Source organism: Anopheles moucheti, chromosome 3 (assembly GCF_943734755.1).
Source record: "Anopheles moucheti chromosome 3, idAnoMoucSN_F20_07, whole genome shotgun sequence".
NCBI classification, from domain to species: Eukaryota; Metazoa; Arthropoda; class Insecta; order Diptera; family Culicidae; genus Anopheles; species Anopheles moucheti.
Window position 1 is genome coordinate 34,976,504 of NC_069141.1, and position 23,076 is coordinate 34,999,579.

The window sequence follows — 23,076 nt, forward strand, 5'->3', positions numbered from 1 at the left end:
TTTCGTACCATTACAGTGTGGGACGAATGTTGCCAAGTTTGGCATTCTTTTTTATTCTTATTTTGTCTTCAATGTTTCTATGAGTTCTTATGATTACGGGCTCGCAACGATATATCTCCGAATGGAGAGAGGCAAACAAGAAACGACATGGATGGTTACATCATCATGTCTACAAATCAGATGCGTTTTGCGCCGATCTCTCCCACGGAATCGGCCCGAAATGGGAAACAATTTGGCAGTATTATGCTAAGGTGTTCAAGACCACATACGGTGTGGTCGTCTGACCGCGACCGCAATATCTGTGGTGGAATTATGTTATTTTTCAATTTACAAAATAAATCTTTAACCTTGAACCCCCGAAGCACTAGTACGGTGCGGGAGTGTATAGAGACGGTATGTTGTTTTGTTTTGCTCGAATACCTCCCACCTATGAGGTTGAATTTTAATGTGCCAAGATAAGAAAAGTCGTCGATGATAGCGTGATGTCAGTAAAGTCGACTAAATTTATGCAATAAAAACTGGTAATGACGAAGAAACTAAAATAGCCCCCTTACGTCCAGAAGAATACATAGGTAAACCCCACTCTCAGTAGGACGAAAGGTACAAGAATGGACAGAATCAGTCCCTATTGTAAATCTCCGTTAAAAATCTTTCCTGATACCTACGGTCAGACTAGCTAACATACCGATTCTTTTGTCGTTTTGTAAAATGCTGTACATTTTTAATGAATAGTAATTAAAACTATAATTGAACCATAAATTTACTTAAAATTACAACACACTGGTGTTTACAAAAATGGAATTATGAAAGTTTTATCGAAAGAAAAATATACTGTCCTCTTTGAATATGGGTAAGTATTCAAGCAATTGCATTGTCACATTGTATTTTTTGTAAAGCAAAAAGCATAATAACAGGCGCTGTCAATAGTTGTGTCATTTGCATACTTTTAGGCGTTTTATTACGATACTTTCAGAAGTATGAAGAATTGAGCGATGATTACTGCTTAAACCATTTCAAAGGACTGAATTATTTTCATATTTTTTTAATTTGTATTTTCAGGATTGATTAACCTCAATAAATAGAAGTTGATGCAATATGCAAATATAATTACTGTCATAACGGTCCTTTGATTTATTATTGTTGTAAAACAAACTGTAAAACAAACCTAACTGTGGAATTCTTACATTGATTCGTTTGTTTCCTTTGCATCCCCTTGTCAGCATTGTTTGTGTAATATTTCTTTCAAACCCCCTGAAGGGACTTGTCACACAAAAGGATGAAAATCATGTGTGCGCTTCCGACGCAATCAAGAAAAAGCTTCCCAACCGCTTACGCAGAACAGAAGTGATCCCTAAATCCGGAAAAACATTCCACACTACAAGTTGTTTCGCTATTTTGTTACAATCGGCTTACGGCATACCACGGTGTGTGGATGGTGTTGCTTGTTGCGCCTGTTTACGATGAAGGTGCGATGAATGCTCCACTGTCCTCTTTTTACCACCTCCACTACTCAAACTCCGGAACCTTCCAGCTATGCTGCTGTCCGTTAACTTATCAAAGGGACTTTCAGACCAACGGTAAACAAAATACCAGAACATTAGCCTCTTGTACGGTTTCCGTTGTCCCTGCGTGTCGGGTGCGTATCCCGGTGGAAAACTTTTCCCAACACCCACCACATGGCAAGCTCTTCTTGAGCTATTTTTCACTGTGTTTGGTTATTTTTTTGTTTTTCTTTTCCCGCCACTACCCACCATTCCTGACTGACCGTATCCTGACGCCATACGCCGACGTTTCCTGCTGGAAGTACAATAAATATTATTTTTGTTCTGCGGTTCCGATGTATCGTCGTTTCGAAACGATACTACTGCACGCACTCGTATCCACGCCGTAGGGTGCAAAGGATTGCGGAAAAATATTTTTTCCGCACAGCACAGCAACAGAAACACGGCACGGCACAGTTAACGCACCGGCCTGCTCTTGGTGATGGTGGGAAATAGATTATGCTGTTGTACGACCGAAAAGAAACGAGAGAAATAGTTATCCTAACACTATCACTGAAATAAAAAGCTAAGCTAACGGAAAACAACCATGTTTATTGTTACATCTGGAAGTAAGTGTAAAGAAATATGTTTTCTTTCCGGTAACGTTTCAACGATTTTACGCTTTACAGTTTGAGTAACAGGTTGTTCGTTTTAACTAACAAAAAAAAGATAAAAAGATTTTTACAGTTCGTTCCAATAAGTATCATCCATTAAACGCCTAAAATCATGCAATGCTCACGTCATAAGCTGCATAAGTTTCGTTGATTACATGCGTGATTTCAATTACATAAAAATCCTTTTGAAACTTTGAAACAAATACACGCATTTATTTTATGCTTTTTTACATAAATGATAGAAAGGAGGATAACATAATTGATACAAATGTGTTACTGTCCTTGTCATTTCAATACTGGCAAGCGCCCAATTGTTAAAGCCTCAGGTGGTATGCAAAATGTAAAAATCAGACAAATATAATAATCATACTGAGTGATCAAAAGTTAGTAATACTAGAACTAACAAACGATGTAAGCGTGGTTTGTTGGTGAATACTCTATGTGCAATTTGCATCAGCTGAATTATGGTCCAACAAGTTCAGCAGGTTCAGAGGTCTTTCACCAGATTACGTGGCCAGATGCCATGCTTTGGGACTAAAATCTTTGGAGGCTCGACTATCGTCAGCCCAATCCTCTTTCATTGCAGCTCTGCTTTTCGATTGTATGGATGCTCCCGATCGATTATCTGCGATTCCTTTGTATATCCCCTCACGTTCCCTCCGTATTCGTCCTCTTTTAAACATCCCGTCTTCACGCACCCCTGCTGATGCAATGCTTTGTTTCGTGCTATGCGTCTGTTTAATTCCTCGTGTCATCTGTTTGATTTCCACCTCACTATGTCCTCCTATCGTAACCGTTTTCGACCTACTTTGTAACTACTTCCCCTCTTTCTCCTGCTGTTCTGTTACTTAGCTGCCTTTCGGCTAGGTTAAGTTATTTGCTAGTTTTAAAACTTTTACTTAATTTAGTTTGAGTTCCAACTACAGAAGTAATATTGTAAACGATTGTAATGCTTATAAGCTTTAAACTTTACTATTACATTTGAAGAGAATAATATACTTTACTGTATTAAATATGTTTGTCTCTATCCTGTGCACAGACTTTGAGACTAATTTGTAGTACCAAATATGCCAACACATTATTAAAAAAATGGCGATAGGTAATTAAGTACTAAATGCTCCAATATTCTATTGTAACAAAAATGTACGCATGTAAATAGACAATGAAATTATAAACTTAACCCTTAATAAAACCCATCGGATTGTATCAAATATTGTGTAATAATCTGTAATTATCCTAAGTAAGTACAATTTAAGATATTTGAAAGCACGCTTTTAAACACGCTTTAAAACTTAAACACAAACTATGACACACCTTCTTGTCCGCCAAATAGAAGCCCTGCAAAAATGGCAGGGTTCTCACTATCCACTAAAACTCTTTCGAAATTGATTCTAAAACCACAGCCTCCTCTGTTTGTCTGTTCCACTGTTGCTTGCGGTTACTTCCAGTCGGACCAACACGACCTAATTCTATTCGACCTAAACCAAAAACATGATTTTCTAACTGCCTGACCTCCTGGATCTCGGAACCGGACAGAAGGAAAAGGGAAGGGGGAGGGGCAAAGGGACCTTTCAGAAACTTCCTGCCATACATTGTACGAAGCTTGTTTTAGTTCTTTTGCATTTTGCATTGCAGAAACACAGGCGTGGAAAATGGATTTTAAATCCTGCTCCGTTGCAATCCACTGGCAGAACTCTGGACACTAGCTAGAGGGACAATTTTTCACCGGACACATCAAATCCTGCGAAAGGTACGGAGAGTTTGTCAGGTGGTTACAGCGGGTACGATCTCTCACGACACGACAGCAGAATAAGCTATTACAAAGTATTATTTTGACAGACAAATACCTCGACAACTCGACATTCGACAAGGCTTTTTGCAAAGTACTTCACCTTACTGAAGGGAGAGAGAATAATTGAAGTGTGTGCACGGGTATCTGTGAATGTTATCGTGATGCCACTGTCAAATGATGGTGGACAATTCATTCGCTACAGAATCCCAGCCACCAGAATGCTGCTGTATTGCCGTTCCAGCTTCTTGATGGATGATGGAGGCATGATCCTTAATTGCCAAGTCCGCTCTGCCGCTCATGGCCGTACCGTACCGATCTGTCAATAGTTTGTTACTGCATCCCTTTTCCCAATGGCCTGCTCGTCCTGGCACACAGGGATCCGCAACATTCCAACACCTTTCGCTTACAATACTCTCATCTTTTTCTGTAACAGAGCTTCCGCACGCGGTCGTCCTCACACAGGCACAGACCCTTTCCAATCCCGCCAATGCCTCACGACATTTTCGGAACACCGTCGGTCCTGCACATGCTCTCTGCTACAAACCAGCCCTGCGCAGGTGTTTTTTCTTGCTTTGTTTTGTTTTGCAAAGGCATCCACCGAGGGAAATTACACGACTGCCGTCGGGATGTCATTTTGGTGCTGGTTCGGTATTTGCAACCAGCAGGCTCGAGTTACACCGAACCGAAGGGTTTGGTGAGCGAGTGGCGCGACGCTTATGTACCATCCAACTGCTGGTTTCCAACATCCTGAGGGATAGAACTAGGCTCCGCCCACATTGACTAGCGCGGAAAATCTTTCCACAACCATCGCAATTGCCGCTCCGGCAGGATACAACATGGCTCCGACCTTCCATCCACCTTATATTCCAACTTGTACGGTGGCTTTTCCCTACTCCGTCGGTTTGCGGTGTGGCGTTGGATGGAAACGCACAGACGGATGGACGAATGAACTTTTGGGCTTGATTTTTTGGCAAACTAACCGTGTACATTTCTATGTACACATTACATACGGGAAGCCCACAAAAGGGTAGGGCAACCGGAGCGCCATACTGTGCCGTACTGTGGTGGAGCCGCCTCAGCATGGGAGGTCATCGGACTCGAGACTCGTCGGAGGATCCATTCGGTTGGTTCTATTCGGTCAAGTTACCAACCCCGGTCCCGGTGGGGTCGGTTGCGAATAATGAGCCTTTGTCAGCTTTTTGATAGCGATTATCGAAGCACCAACCCAGGCAAAGGTCCAGCCAAGGAGGATCCACAGCAATGTGCGGAAATGGGAGTTCGACGTGGAAGGCACGTTTGCTTATTGTTAACGGGCGTTATGTGATAACTGAGACATCATGGGCGATCAAAAGCAACGACCCAAGTACCGACGGTGATTTAACATTTTAGAGCAGAAATTCGGTAGCAATTTTAAGCTGAGAGCTGTCCGTAAAAGCTGAAAACCGCACTGAATAGAGAATTAGAAATTCAAATTGACAGTTATGACGGATATCTGACGGACGGTAGTACACCTTCCAATATGTACCGATCAAAGTAACCATACGCTGGATCGTATAACAATCGCAAGAACTAAGGTATAATTATTATTTTCCAGGGAACATGATCAATTATATGTACAAACTAACCTTTTACCTACAATAATATTAAAACTAACCAACAGCTACCTTCATATACTCAACCTAACCTCACAAAACCAACACCATCCCTGCCTGTGATCCTTCCAATGTGTTTATGTTGGTTTTATTCTCACAAAACAATATGATGCACCACATCGCTGTGTTTCAACACCAATGCCCAATGGAAATGTTAAAACAATCACATAAACATATCATAGTGTTTTTAGTTAAATAAATCCCTTCCATCTACCCACCCGCCGACGGTCAATTCTAATCCCTTTTTCATCCTCTCGTTCTCGTTCAATAAAGCACCATCGCTGTATCGGATTTTGTTTCCGTGGTTGCAACACCACAAATAATATTCCATCGACACCGGCATCCAGTGTGCCGGGGTGTGCAAATATTGTTTCATTTTGCCATCGCCATCACCCAATATGCGAATGGCAGCCATGTTTTTGTTAATGTTGGCTAGAATTTTAGAATGGACCCGCATCGCGAATATTCGGGGTCCACCCGTGGTGGTGGTTGGTGATAGATTTTCTAATGGATATGTGTAGACTGTTTTTGTGTATTAATTGTTCACATGGTTTATTATGCAAGTGTACTGTGGATATTTGAGGTAGAATGGAGTGGAGTTCTTCGGGAAATGCGCTTAGCATTTAGGGTGAATGTGAAAATAATATTGTATGTGTAGAGGTTGATTTCTATTTTCAATAATTAAATTACACGACTAAATATTTTAATGCATCTAGTGATTAAAATTTTAAAAAATAAATAATGATTAATAACTGCAATAGGAATAGACGGTTCAGGCGAAATGTATTAATCATTGCGTAAAAGAAGTGCATAAATACATTAGCACATATTGGCGAAACTAAAATTTATGAACAAAATTAAGACAATTCCTTCTAACAGCCACAAAAAGGCGGCTAAAACGCCTGAAAGTATGCAATTAGTTTGCTGTGGACTCTTTTGCCCCGAACTTCTCCGAATGCTAAGCCAAACTCCGGAACAGTAAATTGCATACATCTAGGGGCAATCATCTAAAAAGCAAATTTGTTAGTAGCTCTTGAAGAGACTTATATGGTAGAAAGATTGAGCATAAGCTCCTAAATGCACACATACTAATTTCGTCAAGTTACGCGAATATTTCTTAAACAATTTTGAGCTACCGTCGGTATTTTTTTAACATATGCGTATAAGAATGGACTGTAGAACTTTTATCACAATATTACTATCGTTAATAGGAAAACAGAACGTTATAATAAAGATAGATTATGAATATGAAACTTCAGAAAAGGTAATGCATTATTTATACACTGCTTTAGTCATCCCTGATGAAGACTTGAAACTAAGATGAGAACTCGAATTGTGCTTCAATCGTGCGAAAAACACAAGCTTCTTTTAACTTTACCTTCACCATTTGATGCGTAACGGATCCCGTTACCGGCCCAACTGGCCCTCGCACCACCTACCAAACGATCGCTCATCATCCGTCATCGGCCGCATCGTCATTATCATCACCTTCGTCTGCTATGACGGCAAATGTTGATTTACCGCGGATAGGATGTCATTTGATCGCGAAGCTAGCACATTCAGGAAGCCATTCGTCCCGGTACCGACTGCCGGCCGGCCAGGTGACCGCAAATCAAACGAACGGCCAGTCCCGAAAACCTCAAACTAGCGCTCATGCCAGACGACCGGATTCACTCTAGCTCGCTAGAGCCAACAACCCCGGCGGGTACGTTTCCAATCGCAAAACCAATTACGGATTATCGCGGGCCACATTTTCTCGGCTTTCGTTTCGCGACCCCGAAACTGTGCTGACTTGCGGTGAGGCACGGCTGTTCGGTGCATTTGGTGTCTCGCATGCTCGCTGACCCCGGTATAATATCTCGGTTTGTCTTGACGCATAACAGTGCCAAACGGCCGCAGGAAAGGAGAAAACGCGGAAAATGTTTATTATTATGTCGCTTATCGGAATCACGGTTCGGTGGTTTAATTGATTGACTTTCGCCATTATCATCCCCGGACGGTTGACACGGTTTCGAAATTCGCGCCATCGATAAACCACTCCACCAATCGAACAAACACGGTCCATCCGGACGATGTGGAAAAGGCTATCCCACTACGCTAGCAACTGGATTAAAGTACTTTTAGCATCGGACACAGAACACAAATGTATCACCGCCGATATTCACGCGTTCTGACCGTATCCCGTGCTGGTATCCAAGACACGCCGAATGAGCCTTTCTTTGACCGCGCAATCGTTGACCGCTCGATGCAGACGACCCGCAGCATTAGAGCGTTGAAACTTACCGGCGTACCGATGAAAATGGTGGATCACCTTCATTAGAAAGAAACACGGCGTTCGAAGCTAGAGCTGCAGTTGAAATTGACAATTAAGTTAGACACACAAACTGGCCAGCACCCGGGTGTGATGTTGATTGCGAGTTTGCATCAGTGATGCAAATAAGCCAATCAGCGTACGGAACCAGCAGAAACAGATCATTCGTGTTGAATCTGTCGTAAACTTTTTCCGTCAACAAATAGAGGTGGCAAGGGAGCTAAGACACTAGAAGAATTTGTGAATCTACATACTTTAGAAGTATCTTTTCCAACACCTAAATGTATGCAATTTGTGTAACAAAAGCTATATTATAATAATTCTTTTTCGCTAACTTCATGGAAGAATCGATCATGTAATATAATTTGTGCTAAAAGTTATGTTCACTTGTTATACAATTTATCGTCCTCGATGAACGCAAAATAATGTACATAACTGGATTTGTATGACTTTATGATGGTACTAGTTTGTGTAGTAACAATTGAATTACAATACTTAAGCATCAGTAACATTACTCTCTGCCAATCATTCTAGTATTTCCTACGTCTCTGAGACATACACCATACAGCCAGTCTAGAGTATTCGAGACAGAGCCTTAGAATAATTTCCCTCCCTAATGCTCCTAAAAGTATGCAATTTTTCACATCGATCTAGAGGAGCAATATACGGAGAACCACAAAGATTACTACATCGAAGGCGTCATAAAGAAAAGTGTAGAAACGGTTTAAACGAAAATAATATTTTTCTCGTGAATCATGAAGCTGTTTCTATATGGAGCACAAATGTCAAGTGCAAGCCCTAGCGTTGTGTCAAAACGTACCCATTATTTGTTTGCGCTTCGTTGGGTCACGATATAGTTGCACGTGCTCTACTTTCCCGGGCATCCCGAGAACCGAGCTGATCCAAAAACTGTTTGTTGGAGCGGCAAGGCGGGACGTTTGGGCGTACCGGTAGTGTATTGGTAGCGGCGCCAGTCTTCATAAAACCGAACCGGTCCAAAATCCCATCCGGATCAATCACCCTTACGCAGGACTGACTATCCAGCTACGAGCATACAAAGTCAAAAAAAACCCAAAACATGACAGGCCTAGATCTCTTGAGGTTGTTGTGCCGGTAAAGAAGCAGGAGGGACATTATTTTATGCTAAAAAACGAATAATTCACATAATTCCTTCTCCATTATGAAGATCTGTCAGCAATACGGCCTGGCCGTCTATGAATAAATAAATAAAAATAAAATGAAGATCTGTCGATTCATTTATAGATACTTTAAGATACATTTGCGTTTCAACGCTAGGAATTGTGGTCCATGTAGCCATAGCATGAAAACCTCCAATCTCGTGAAAGTTCAAACAGCACATTGCATACATTTAGGCTCTAACACCACACAATTAGCTGATCCTCGCAGTAGCTACACACTTATACCTCGAAGAATTAATTTAGTATATTCTCATTGCTTCGTAAACATATTGCCATTTTAACATCAAATCGACAAACACCAGCACACGGTCCACGATACCACGATAGCAATGCTGCTCAAACATCTCCCATTTTGTGACCCATGCCGTCGGTAAACTTTCTCCACTAGCGGTTTCACCAACAAAATGTGCGCGAGAGCTGCATAACGCGTGATGCATAAGAGTGCTTTTTCCCACTGGCAGCGGTGTTAGCTTTTTTGCATGAACTACGTTTTTTTTTACTTGCTTTGGCTAGTGTGATTCTAGCACGACATGCATATGCTTTGTGTGCCAACCTAGTACATGCTGCGACATGCAGTACGTCCCCAAAGTTCACATTATTTTTCATCACATTGCTTACTTATTCAAATCAGATCCTTTCCATCGGTGAGCGTAAAAACAATGTCAGCATCCAACTGGTGACAGTGAATTTATTATTATTTTTTTCGGGTTCTCTTCACCTACTACAATATGCTTGAGTCGGACTGGCGTGATGGAAACTAAATGCAAATAAAGTGTAGCTTGATGTGGAGCTTCCATAGCGAAAAAAGGATGTGAGTAACAAACATCAGCTACTCACACCAAATAAAAAATGCTTCCACTATAGCGATGCATGTATGCAAATACATTTTTATTCACAAACCATCACCGAGCTCGGGGCATCGGATTTCGCGGAAAAGTTGCTGCTGGCTCTGTTTCCTAAACTGTTTCGTTCGCGCTCCATTCACGGAAACTGCAATTTCTGCAGACATGTTTTGATTTTTTCACTAATGAGCGCAACCCGTCCGGCTGGGAGAAACACACTCCCTCAAACTTTTTCTGTCAATTTGGGGTGTACCGAGGGGTTTTCCGTGTCTGCTTGCGCGAGGGTTGGAATTAAGCTGCGGTGGGCAACGAACTAGCAGCATCCTTCTTGCAGAAGCCCTTGAAGCCTTGTCATCAAATCCGTGTCAGCCAGCTGTTAATCCTACCGACTGAAGTGAGATGATATTTTTCTGCTGACAAATTGGAAAGTGGATTGTTGGATGGTTGGGGGCTTTTCCTTACCCGTTGCACAATTATGCCACCGGCGTACAACTAAATCAAGTGAAACTTCGTTTCGTCGGCGCCAGCGAACTAAAATGTTTGGTGACCTAGAGGGATGTACTTGAAAAAAAATCTATTTTAGTTTTGAAAGTTATTCTTAATTTCATTATTTGTGCATTTAAATTCCCATTTACTTCGATAAACTTGTGAGGATTTCTTAATAAATCATACTAAACATACTATTTACAGCATTATATTTATGTTTGTTATATTTTTTACTACTTTACTACTACTTTTAAAAAACTGCATCACTTTTCCTATCTACTAAATCTGCCTAACGTAAATCTTTAGCCTCCCCGAGGGGCAGCATTCAAACCCGACTGAATGATCTCATTTTATTTGTGTGCTAAGTCTAATGAAATTTAAATAAAATTAACAACTCTAGCACTGCTCGGTGCTTGTTTGGCCTCCACCAGAACTTTGAAGCTTCCGCGGAAGCTTGTTCCGGTACAGGGCACAAAACAGCAAAACAAAACAATAAAAGAAAAACACGAGTTTGGCCACCGTAGAAGGCAACCATGAAGTGTATGAATTAGAATAAAACGAAATATTCTTGAGCCCAAATTAGCCTGCCATTTGGGAGCAGATTTGTGGTATCGTGTGGATAGCCCTGTTGGCTCTAGGTGTGTGAAATGACACACAAAACAACACCTAACCAGCATTCTTTTGAGTGGACACCCACATATCACAAAAGCACACCGAATGCGTTCGGTTTTCAAATTTCGTGTACCGTTTGGCACATACATTGCAATATGTCCAGTTGCAGGAAAACAAAAAAGCAGGAACGCAGGCAGGTGGCCCAAAAGAATAATTATCATCGTCATCGTCACGACGCAGCACGACGGGACGCGAGAAAAGTAGCACGGGCTTCGTCTGGAGCACCAGCATCATAAACGGTTTTTCTCATTCCGGCGGTCTTATTTGGTCGTGGGTGTCGATCATTCCATCCATCCATCCGGTCCATTTGTTGCCGCTCCCACGGAAGCTATCAAACATTGCATTTCCCCCCCATTGATACTCCTTACCCACAATTCCACCCGGAATCCCCGTCGCCGACAGTATCCCGACAACAATTCGAGCGCATCGTACAATGAAATGATGTCATAATGCCTAGCCCTACCACGGATCAAAGGACCAACGGAAGGGACGACTGTCGACTGGACCTGCCATCATCAACATCACCACCGTGGTGACGTACATCAAGGGGTAGGGAACGACGCATAAAATAGGGGGACTGTGTGGTCGTTGAAGCACTCGCGAACGCCTCGAACAATAAATCTACGTGACGTGATGGAAAAATAAATAAAATTGGCTTTCTGCAGATAAGCCCTCTTACAAATAGCTTTCTGTCGAAAATCCCCATGTTACTCGAGTGTGCGCCATTGCAGCGGTGCGTACTGCGCCCTCTGCCGGTGGTGTCCGAACAGCACAGGTGGTGCGAAACAATTTGAGTGTTGCCCCCAAAAGAAGGACGGTTGGAACAGTTACTGAGCTAAAAAGAGACTACAGTGAAGGTTAGTGCTTTAGCAGCATAAATTTGCAACATTAAATAACATAAAGAAACATTTCTTATCGGACTTTCAATATATTTCGTCATAACTTGCCTTAAGCGCCCACCCGAACAAAAGGGTAACTTTTCGATCAAATCGTTCACCACACACCCCGAACGACCCTTTTGCTGAATGATGCGTCTAATCCAACTCACCCGGAACATCCGTACACACGATATGGAATTGGAGGTTTTTTAACGCCTTCCGAACGGTGTTAAACAAAACACACAACACGTGGTTAAAATCACACAGCTTCCAAACACCGTCGCAACAGTAAGGCAACGTTTGCCTGCCGCGCTACTAGTGGACCCTTTTTTGTAACGATGGCGGCTTACGCTCGCTCGATTTTTTTTCTTCTGCTTATAAAATTCCCAATGTATTACACTACCGAAAAACTTTCTGGTGGAATAAAATAATAACAAAACTGATCAAATTCTCATCTAGTTATCGACAAATTGCTTAAATGAATCTCTTAAGCTGGTTTGCGGTTCTATAAATAAACCTTGCGTCACAATAGAACCGAACTATTGTTACTATTCCCTAACCGAAGTGACTATTGTTATTCTTTGCATAAAAACTTAAAACTAGTTAGTATCTTATTTTACTACATCGTTATGTACGAATAAGCTCTTAAACTGTTTAAACGCTGTTTAATAGCTCCGAATCGGAGACGCTGTCTGCAAATTGATATCAACCTATTAGAACAGTGGTTTTCGCACTAATAGACAGTTCAATGCCATTTTAGCTATTCAACAATAACGAATCGCCTCGCATTCCATCTCATTTCTTCCCTTCCATACCGATCACCGATACCCATTCCGATGCAGTGTCCCGTTTCCGAATGGCAACAAGTGTTTCGCAAACTAGTTAACAACTCAACGGCCCCTAGCAACAACGAATAAACACGTGTTACAAAACGGTTCCGTCCAAGCGACCATACGGGTTGCCTTGGGTGCGGACGAACTGTATCGATATCCTTCGCCGTATCGATCCAACGAGCGAGGGATAAATTTTCAGTTCAGTTACAGTTCTCGCTCGGTTCGGATGTTATCTTTCAGTTACACGATACATTGTCGTGCTTTTTAAATATCCTTATTTCACTATCAACCGTTGTTTTGGCAAGGGCTCGTTATCCGTGTGTCGTTCGGTGCTACCAGTGACCAGAGTTCCGTTTCCCGATGAGATTAATAAAGATTTACCTTCGTTACTATCCGCCAGGTGAGAAAGTGTGTGCACCGAGCATAAACCATACTTAACGGTACTTAACGTCCCCAGGAATTGCTCTGAACTACCAGAAGAAAGGTATCGAAGGAACGAAAATGATAGATTTGTTCGATCTTACTCCAAGGTAATGTATGCAAAGCGAAACCAGCGAGAGAAACGGTTCATTCGTAGTTCCAACACCTTCTCCGTGACTTTCAGCTGTGATCTCCAAGTGCTAACGAAGCAAATTGCATCCACCGAACCACTTATTACGCAAGAAGTGTTCCCCCAGGTTACGGAAATATTGGAAAAGCTCCAAAAGAAGCTTAAGGAGCCGGTGAAGACAAAGTTTTATCTATTCAAAACGCTACAAACTCACATTCTGCCACTTACGAATGTGTGTTTCGACAAGTCCGGAAAGAAGTGGGTACCCTTATGACTGTCGAAGCTGGATATTGTGTGTAAATGGTACAATTGTTCTCATTCGTAGATGTATTACCGGTTCTTACGATCGTACCTGCCGCATATGGAACGTGGAGAGCGGTGACGAAGAAAAGGTTCTTAAAGGGCACGAAAATGTTGTCTTTTCCGTAGCGTACAACTATCCCAGATGGTATGTCTTCGCTTTCGTGCCACACACACAGCAGTAACACTTACCCACGTCCTCTTTTCCACACCAGTGACCGGATACTGACGGGATCGTTTGACAAAACTGCCAAGATATGGAATCCCGTCTCGGGCAACTGTATCAACACGCTTTGGGGACATACGGCCGAAATTGTTGGTGCCGAGTTTAATCCACATCAGTGCGAGTTGGTCGCGACGTGCAGTATGGACAATACGGCCCGTGTGTTCCACTCCGAAACAGGCCAGGAGATACACCTGTTTGCGGATCACTCGGCCGAAGTTATATCCGCACGGTTCAACAAGGAAGGAACACTGCTGCTAACGGCCTCGTTCGACGAAACTGCCACCGTGTGGGATATGCGAGCGAAGGAGTAAGGCCCGGTGTAGTTTCACCCAGTTAGTCTCCCATTTAATCAAACACTCCATCTTCCACAGGCACGCGATCGTCATTCGAGGTCATGAGGCGGAACTGAGTAACGCTGTCTGGAACTTCCAGTGCAATCGAATTGCGACCAGTTCCCTGGATCGGACGGCCAAGATCTGGGATCTTCGACGTCTGGACGATGCGCAGGCAACGGCCACCCACAAGGACGAGGTACTTGATGTTGCTTTCAACTGTACCGGCACCCGGTTGGCCACGGGTAGCGCGGATTGTACCGCCAAAGTGTGGGACGTTACCGGTAACTTCGAGCTGGTCACCATTATGGCGGGCCATTCGGATGAGGTGTCCAAGGTAACGTTCAGCCCACCGGGAGGGTTGTTGCTGACCGCATCGGCAGACAAGACGGCCCGCATCTGGAACTCGGGCACCGGCACCTGCACGCAAACGCTGTCCGGGCACGATGGGGAGGTGTTTTCCTGCTCGTTCAACTACTCCGGCGACGCCATCATTACCGCATCGAAGGACAACACGTGTAAGATATGGAGATGATACGACTGGTTCTCCGGGCAGGCCTTTAAAGTATGTAACTGTATGAACGTTATATCCAATTTTAAGCATCTCAAACTCTAGCCTCAAGCCTTTAGCTCTGCGCGTACTGTAGTATCGTGTACTAGCTGCCATTGCGTCTTTAACAAGTCTTTCATGCTCTCCTTCATACGGTTCCCAAAAAACATCAAGTAGTACACCGTACAGCGATTAGTTCGTAAACACTTTTCCCATCAAACATCTACTATTAGCATTAGTGTAATGAAAGAACCGCAAAACGGAAATGGAAATTCCTTCCAGAATTCAATTCTTCCGTTCCCTTTCTAGTGATCCCATCACAATTAAGTGGTATAGTATACTTAGTACGTAGCGATAAGAGTGTATCAAATTTGAAACAGAAAATGAAACTGCCACGCCATGATAGATGTTTTTGACTGCCATACGAGTACGTGTCAAGAGTAGTGCCAGTAGATGCAAGTGCCTATAGAAATTTAGACCATAGTAGTAGATCATGTGATGAGAATACAGCAATAAAGTACTCTTCACGCCATTTGCTCATACGTTCATACAGAATGCTTCATGTGCTCCATTCGACATTACGCTGCTTAGTTCCTGCATGCTGTTCATACGCCATTAACTGCATGTGTTAGCCGTTTGCTTACGTTCCTATCGCTACTTTACCTGCTTGTTCTTTTTTCCGCAACTAATTACGCTAACTACTACTTCTGCCACTACTTCATTGGTTGTATTTAAAAAACAACAACAACAAAATCATAATAAAGGGTCCGCCCAAGAAGCAGCGGCAGAGGTACAGTGTGGCATATAGCAACCGGGAAGCCGAGCACTGGACCAAGTTTTTGCTGCGAAGCTGAACACTTTATGCCGGTGGATGGCAGAGTATTGGAATTGCTAATGAAGCAGGATATCAAATATCGTAGAGATTAGTACGAATGTTGGAAATTTATCTAATGGAACAAAACTGATTAAAAATGCATTTATGGTTGTTTGTTGGCAATCGGGGTTTCACCTCAAATAGGAAAAAAAGCCCATTCTAGACAAAGCGATCCAATGGTTTTGAGTTAAGTTTTCTGTCTTAACCGACCGATCACCGGCGGGATCGAACTTGATCCGGACCGAACCTTCGAATTAGTAAGGATTTAATTGTTATTCGGCGTACGTGAGTAAGACTCGGCGTAAATCGGTGTTACATGCCAGAGTAACGATAAGAGCCATTTAACTATAACACATAAACATATTAATATCATATTAGCAACACACGGTTTTGCACAAGTTTAGAATTTGTTAGCGTCGGTCGATGAATAGTACAAGAGAGATAGAGCATCCATACGTAAAAGACCATACACGAATAGTTCCTTCAGAAGTTTGATAACTTAACATTAGAGCACAACTGAACAACAGATTCTGCAGAAATTATGGATGGTTTTATATAATTTAGCAAATAATTTTAAAACTGTTTATTTGTTTTTATCGGCACAATTTCAAGCGGTCTAGGCCTGCCAATTCTGGCTTTCTTTGACTTTTATCTACCCGTAACCGGATAGTCAGTTCTGTTTACGGGAGATTGGTCCGGTCCGTTAGTGTGAAGACCTGAGCCGTTACCATCATGCCATCGGACCACCCCAAAAACTGTTTATTAGGTTACTAAACTCGTGGTTAATTTTAGCAAAGGATTTTTTCCACTTTTGAACAAATTTGTTTAACAATCAGTTACCATGTATGTACCACAATTTTAGCTTTTTTGGTGATTTTGTTTTGGAAACTTGAACTTTTTTAAATTATGAATATGTTTTGCCTCAACAATGTACAAGATTTTGTTCTTTTCTGAAGCTGTAGCCCACTGTAAATTGTATTTCCACGTTTTCGGGTTTCGCGTTCACGGGTTTCGAATGAATTGTGCAATGCAAACAATAATAAATTGTGCTAGAAATTAGAAAGTTATTCACAAGAAGTTAAAACAAATAACACAATAAATAAACAGTCCTAAATGGATTTAGTAACATTTGTAACAATTTGACGTTAAGTGAATAAATGATTGGATTTGTTGTTGTGCATAGGCAGCTTAAACGGGTGGTTTTCCATTACACAATGCATTCGAAACATACGAAGCGAACCGTAATGTGCATAACGTGTGTTCTTCCTTCATATTTCCCAAACGTAGAGTTTATGTTGCTTGTGCCCTGATCAATCTCACTGTCCGCCACAAGATGATTAAAGCATTCCTCCGTTACCGTTCCATTCCATTGCAAACCTCAGGTCGACGTGGTCCAATTTATACAACCTATATACGCCAAACCGTCTCACGCGGGAAGGAGCGGTGAAAAGCATTAGAAAATCGTGCATAAAGCACACCCCTTGATTTCCCGACAAGGAAAACGAAAGCATACATACATCCCATAACACACACACGAACATAAACCCATACTCAAACCAAAAAAAACCTATAATACGCAGCAAAACGATTTGAATCTGCTCATTTGAAAGAACAATTTCACACAACTACACACCCCGAATGTGAGTATTGCCCTCAATGTGTAACCGAACCCGGTTAAGCATTGTATTCATTTCCAACTCGTGCAAACATAAAACCACATCATTCCATTGCAATAAAATGCAACTAAAGTGACAAACTGTCGATCGTGTTGAAAGAATCAAAGCTATGTCCCGGTACTATTTCAACCTTTTGCCACATTCTTTTCACCCTACAGTATTGCCTTGTCAAATTACAGCCATTAGACGCTCTTATTTAGAATGTATGCATTGCAGTATGTTAAATCTTTGGTTGGACAGTTCCTATCTGAAACATAAACGCGATACGATTGTACGAACGGCAGTCAATTTAGTTGGTATTTTATGCTTGTTCTTTTTGGCCATTCTCTCCACAATCATTTAAAAACAATAGCACTTGAAGCAAATATCGTTTAACGTTAACCCACGAAAACTAAAGCATTAAGTTCTAATGCAACATGTGCCCCCCTTTGCAGATACTGCTACGTCAAAAGTGTATTAAAGTGCTGGACTAGCCTTCGGAGTGGCCTAGGCGATGGGTGTAAAACGTCCACAAACCCTAGGCAAAGGTGAACCGATGTAAACTGTTCAACTGTTCACAGATATATATTTTGTACAAAGTTTACCTTTGTGTTTTATAGATCCTTAATAACTTACAATCATGTCAAGTTTTTGTTAGAATAGAGAGTTGTTGAGAGAGTTTGTGTACTTTGAGTCGGTAGTTAATATGTTAAAAGTTTGCAGGGAAGCATGCTAACAGTAGTGTTGTCATTTTCATCGACAAGATCGTTATATTTATATAAGTGCTAATATATGCGTTATTTATACTACAAATTTTAGTATACAGAAAGAAGAATAGAAGCTAACATTATAGAAATCAAGTTAATCAAGTTAACTAATTAGAAAAAGTATGAGCAAACGTTTAAAGAGCTATTTATAGTTGCAGTTTCCTTCAAATCGTTTTATGTAGTAAGCTTTTCTAAAAGTGAAGTTGTTAAATTAGATGTAAGGTGGAATAAAATCACGATTATAGATCCCTCAACACATCCAGCAATAACGCCCAGTGCTGTTTTGTCGCAGTTCCGTATAAATCCTAATCACGGACAGCTTGCACATCTGCATACGATTGATGTATGCTCACACGGAGCGCACCGAACCGTAGCAGTGGTGCCCTTTTGATCTGCTGTTCGACCTCATCGAATGGCCACCGTTGAAAGTTTGTTTGTTTAACGTTCTTTAAATTGATTCTTTCTTCGATAAGAACGTCACCTTCACGACTCACCTCGGGACAAGCAGACAAGCACAGCAAATACGAACAAACACATACCGAAAGCAGTGATGCTCGCCCCAACCCGTCCGGGAGAAGTGGCGGAATGTTAAGAATCATTCTGTCACACGCATCCGCCCACCATTCGCTTTCCTTCCAAAATAGCAAATAAACAATCCATGTTTGATTTTGTTCCTTACGGCTTCTTGTACTTTTATGGCTGGAATGGTTTCCTTGCAGAACGGTATGCTCCACGCCCGGGCCTATCCGAAGACGGTACCGGATGGTCCTTCCCCTGTGCTGCTGTGGCGCGTAGCTCAAGTGTTAACGAAACAGCTGCACAAAGCTCACGGCTCACTTCCCACGGCAGACGGGATGATCATTGGAAAGGTCTGGGGGAAAAAACTAAGAAACTGTGAGTGTGAAGTGTTTTCTCCGCAACGGAAAATGAAACCAGGCTGAGACGTCAACCTACGCAAGGCATGTTCCTTTGGAAGGTGAGTAGGACCAACGGTCTGTAAAGAAATTAGGGCATTTTGAAAGTAATTTTAAATACTCTGAACTTTTGGGAAAGCAATATTTTGAATTAAACTACAGATAATGCAATCAATCGATTACATATTCATTTATTACATAACTCAATGGTGGTCTGGTAAGTTTCTACTATCATTAAGCACATTGTCCAATCTTTCGACTTGTCTCTTCTTCTAATCGTTTGTGAAACTCTCCCAACCAACAACATCGCTCCGAACGTCAATGCTTTTGTTTTGTTTTCCGGATTTTCTTCCCTTTCTGTGACTCAACCATGCGTGTATGCCGTATCTCGATTGACCATCCGACAGAACTTGCTGGCACAGGACATAAGTATGTACAGTTTCTATGCCAGTGAGTCTTGACGTAGCTTTTCCACTCCCGTCCAGGCACGCACACACACACACAGAATCCATACATAAATGAAGCACAAACCAAGCATAATGAGTCCGATTGGGACATGGATGTCCTTTTTTTTGTATCACCGACGGAAACGAAATTTGGATTCGAACTTATTCATTCGAAAGCAGATCTGATACGCACCGATGCACAAACTGATCGGACTTCAGAGAAAGAACTGTCTATGAATAAGGGGAAAGATGTCCTTTTCTTAGGATATGTTTGCTAGTGAGACGATGCTACCACGGTGCTACTGTTCCATGGGATGGGGATTTGATTGTGCCACACCAACAACATGCACGGACTAGGGATTATTCAAAAAGATCAAAAATGTTGAATACTCTTGTGGGAAAAAATGCTAGACGGTATGCGTGGTTTAAAGCTGATTATTATTGCTCTAATTTTGTGTCTCGAAAATCGCGAGATGTTGATGCACTGTATGTGGTGCGACTTATAAGAAATTTCTACTACGAACCGCTGAGCTCCAATGAATTACCACAGCAGCTTTATTTCAGCTGATAAGGTGTCTTGAACCGTGGAAGACGTGGTTGACAATGATAGAAACTTTTTTAAGATTCTAATTCAATTTAATATCTACAATAATAAAAGGTGTTATTAAAACTTCCACTACTCTTACTTTACTTTACTCCACTCCTTCTGGATACTGATTTCTTTCGCTTAAGAAATCGCTTCGAACAACTATAAAGAAACGCACGCCATCCCACTAGACGTTCTTTGAGTGTTTGGGGACGAAAAACAAGATGTGAAACATAAGCGGTCAAACAATACAAAGCCTTTCTTCGACAAAGGCGCTGTCTTGCAAGACAAACCAGGGGGTAAAAGTCCTTTCATTCGTCTACAAAAAATGAATATGTGCTAAAATAAAACCAGCCTCACACCGTACCAGCCGACAATCTACATTTCTTCACTTTTGTGACCGACAAATCGGACCGACCCAACGAAGCAGCATGTTCCGGGATACAATCCTTCAGCGTGTGGTTTCGTTTTCTTCTGTTTATTTACTCTAACGCCGTTCAAGCATAATAGAGAGCCTCTTCAGAAGGACGTGTGAAAGGATGGCAGCTTCTGGGGCGAGCTAAGACTGGAGACTTGATATTTAATGCGACATGTTAGCGTCACGAATTTAAGAACAAAAATTTCCTCATCTCAATTCGTTTCGATGATGGTACGGAAGCTACGGCTTAGCATTGCTTAGATGTACGTCTTCTTTATGCGCTCTGTTAAGCAAATGGCAAATATCAACACCGGCACAACCAGCTGAATCTGTTACGTGCTGCTGTACGGTTTTGCCCAAGGGTCGAACAAGAACGAAGCGGTTATTTTCTTAAGCCTTGCTCTATTTGTTTCTTAAGGCTTTTGAACTTCTCTACAGCAGGTTTGTTTTCCTATGACCTATGTTTTTAAAACCGCTGTCGCTTGCAGTACAGCTTTCCATTGCAGGAAGGAAGGTCTGTGAATGTTCTTCCACATCCAAAGACTGCTAACAAATGTTTGATAATTGATCACTTGAGTCAACAACATGACCTTTTAAACTAACTGACTAATACGATGTGAACAAAACAGATGAAATCAAACTTCGTATCATATCATTTCAACATTCAGATATACCTGGCGTTATTATGCTATTTAAAAAAATCAATTCAACCTAATATTGGAGGGAGATTATTATAGCTTTTGCTTTAATGAATGTATATAATTTAATTTTTTATACTATAAATATCCTACCTGATCCCTTTCTCAGCTAACATTCCTTACTATAGCGAGAAATTGCGGAATTAACTGCTCAGCCGAATAAACATCCAAATTTATTCTACTGAAAAAGGCATCTCGATGCTTTTCGAACAGCATACGATTACGACACCAATTAAACAGCTGCTTTACCAATTGTGCCGTCGTGTTGAAAAGTTTATCGCTTGGATATAGTTCGGGATAAACTAAGCGATTCGGAGCAAGTGGAACACAGCCACTGTATACTGCTTCGAGCCTTAAGGAAAGAATGAGGAAACGTACAATAAGGATAAGTGAAGTACTATTGCAAGTAACTACTTACATTGCTACTCCGTAGAACTCGTGAAGGGCAGTGGAGAGTACCACATCACCTTCCGCCAAGGTGCGAAGATATTCCGCTCTAGCCAGTGGTCCAAAATGTATCACCTTCCCGCGTAGCTGATCTTGGATAGCCTCGAAACAGTTTGGGATTGTTTCAAACTTTTCACCAAGTATCGAAATATGAAAGTTTACCCCTTTCTCCTGGAGTGCCAGCAGTGCCTTTACAAGCTGCTCAGGGTTTTTGTCGTGCTCCCATCGATGGGGCCAAATTATGTGTAGAGGTTTGCTGTTATGCAAGAAATCAATTCTGAATTAAATTTAAATTCGTTATACAAATTTCACTAACTTACTTTCCTACACTCTCCCCCTTAATGGACCTCGCTGAAAGGTTGCCAAACTCAACAGGAAAATACAACACTTCACATTTAGGAGCAATTCGGTCGCGCACTCCCTTAAAGCTCATGTTTGGTACGACATTCAAAAACGATTGCACACTCTCCAAAAAAGAGGTCATGTTGTATCGTGAGTTAAATAGCACTCTATCCGCACACAGACAGCTTGTTATCTGATTGATTCCATACTGTACATCGCGCTGCTTACTATCCCTAACCGGATAGCACAGTTGGTTTTCGTGAAAGTAAACTATCTTTCGGCAGCTAGCCAAATCCGTTCGCATGCCTATAAGTTCCGATAGATTCAACACCGAACTGCAAAAGATTGTTCGATACTGATGGATGGCGGGTATGTGTTCTGCAAAGTATAGCGCACTCATCCTTGCACACCAGTGCCATTTTTTCGCTGGGATCGTAAGCAGATCGTACTCGTCTTCAGTAAAGTCTGTAAGTGAGAATACGAGGGAGTTCTAAACCAGAAATTCCAGGGGATTTCGCGATAGTATTACTTACTCTTGACTAAAACATCTATTAGTTGCTTGTGGGATCCACCGTAGAATGCTTCCAGGATTAAAATTTGTGCCATGTGGTCGTCGAGATTGGTGTATCGTGTGTATCGAGTATACAGTGCAAGGAATTATTGATTCATTATTTCTCGAGTCGTTAAACCAAATAGCGGTTTCCTAAAAGTAAAATGTGCATTAATAGTAAGTTTGAATGAATGAAAACGATTTAAAATGCCGGTAAAGAGCAGGCACAAGTTACTTGAGGCTTACCGTGTTTTTATTTTGGTTGAATATTTTCCTTCCCAAAAGCCGGGCTACGTCTATGCTGTGGTGTTGAAAAGTTCATTTTCTATCAACTAATTCAGGCTATGAAGAAAGCAACAAATTTACAAACATTAATAACCTACGTTGTTTCTTTGCCTTGAGGAGAATAATCGAATTTGATCAATATAACTTGCTATTCCTACACAATCAGATATCTTTCAGGTTGTATAGCTTCATCATTCTCAAATGTAGTTTGCGAAACCTTTGACGACATTCAACACACAATCCCCCATTATTTTCACATGTTTCATCTGAAAGTATGATTGTGGCCTAAATTAAGAACAAACGACACACAGCAGAG

At 41.6% G+C, this 23,076-nt stretch overlaps 2 protein-coding genes across 2 annotated transcripts; one reads left to right on the top strand and one right to left on the bottom strand.

The window, feature by feature from the left end:
- Positions 1-13,180: 13,180 nt before the first annotated feature.
- Positions 13,181-17,804, top strand: LOC128304096 (dynein assembly factor with WDR repeat domains 1). The gene is made up of 7 exons (XM_053041229.1): positions 13,181-13,220; positions 13,278-13,350; positions 13,425-13,628; positions 13,696-13,818; positions 13,886-14,203; positions 14,268-14,793; positions 17,763-17,804. Exons 1-6 carry the CDS (start codon positions 13,181-13,183, stop codon positions 14,761-14,763), a joined length of 1,254 nt encoding a protein of 417 aa, XP_052897189.1. The 3' UTR covers positions 14,764-14,793; positions 17,763-17,804.
- A 3,426-nt stretch (positions 17,805-21,230) lies between these two features.
- LOC128304378 (glycosyltransferase-like domain-containing protein 1-like) lies at positions 21,231-22,732 on the bottom strand. Its single transcript, XM_053041559.1, has 5 exons — positions 22,722-22,732; positions 22,459-22,628; positions 21,904-22,390; positions 21,555-21,860; positions 21,231-21,488 (listed from the first exon to the last, which is right to left on the bottom strand). Exons 2-5 carry the CDS (start codon positions 22,529-22,531, stop codon positions 21,242-21,244), a joined length of 1,113 nt encoding a protein of 370 aa, XP_052897519.1. The 5' UTR covers positions 22,532-22,628; positions 22,722-22,732; the 3' UTR covers positions 21,231-21,241.
- Between the last annotated feature and the right edge of the window lie 344 nt (positions 22,733-23,076).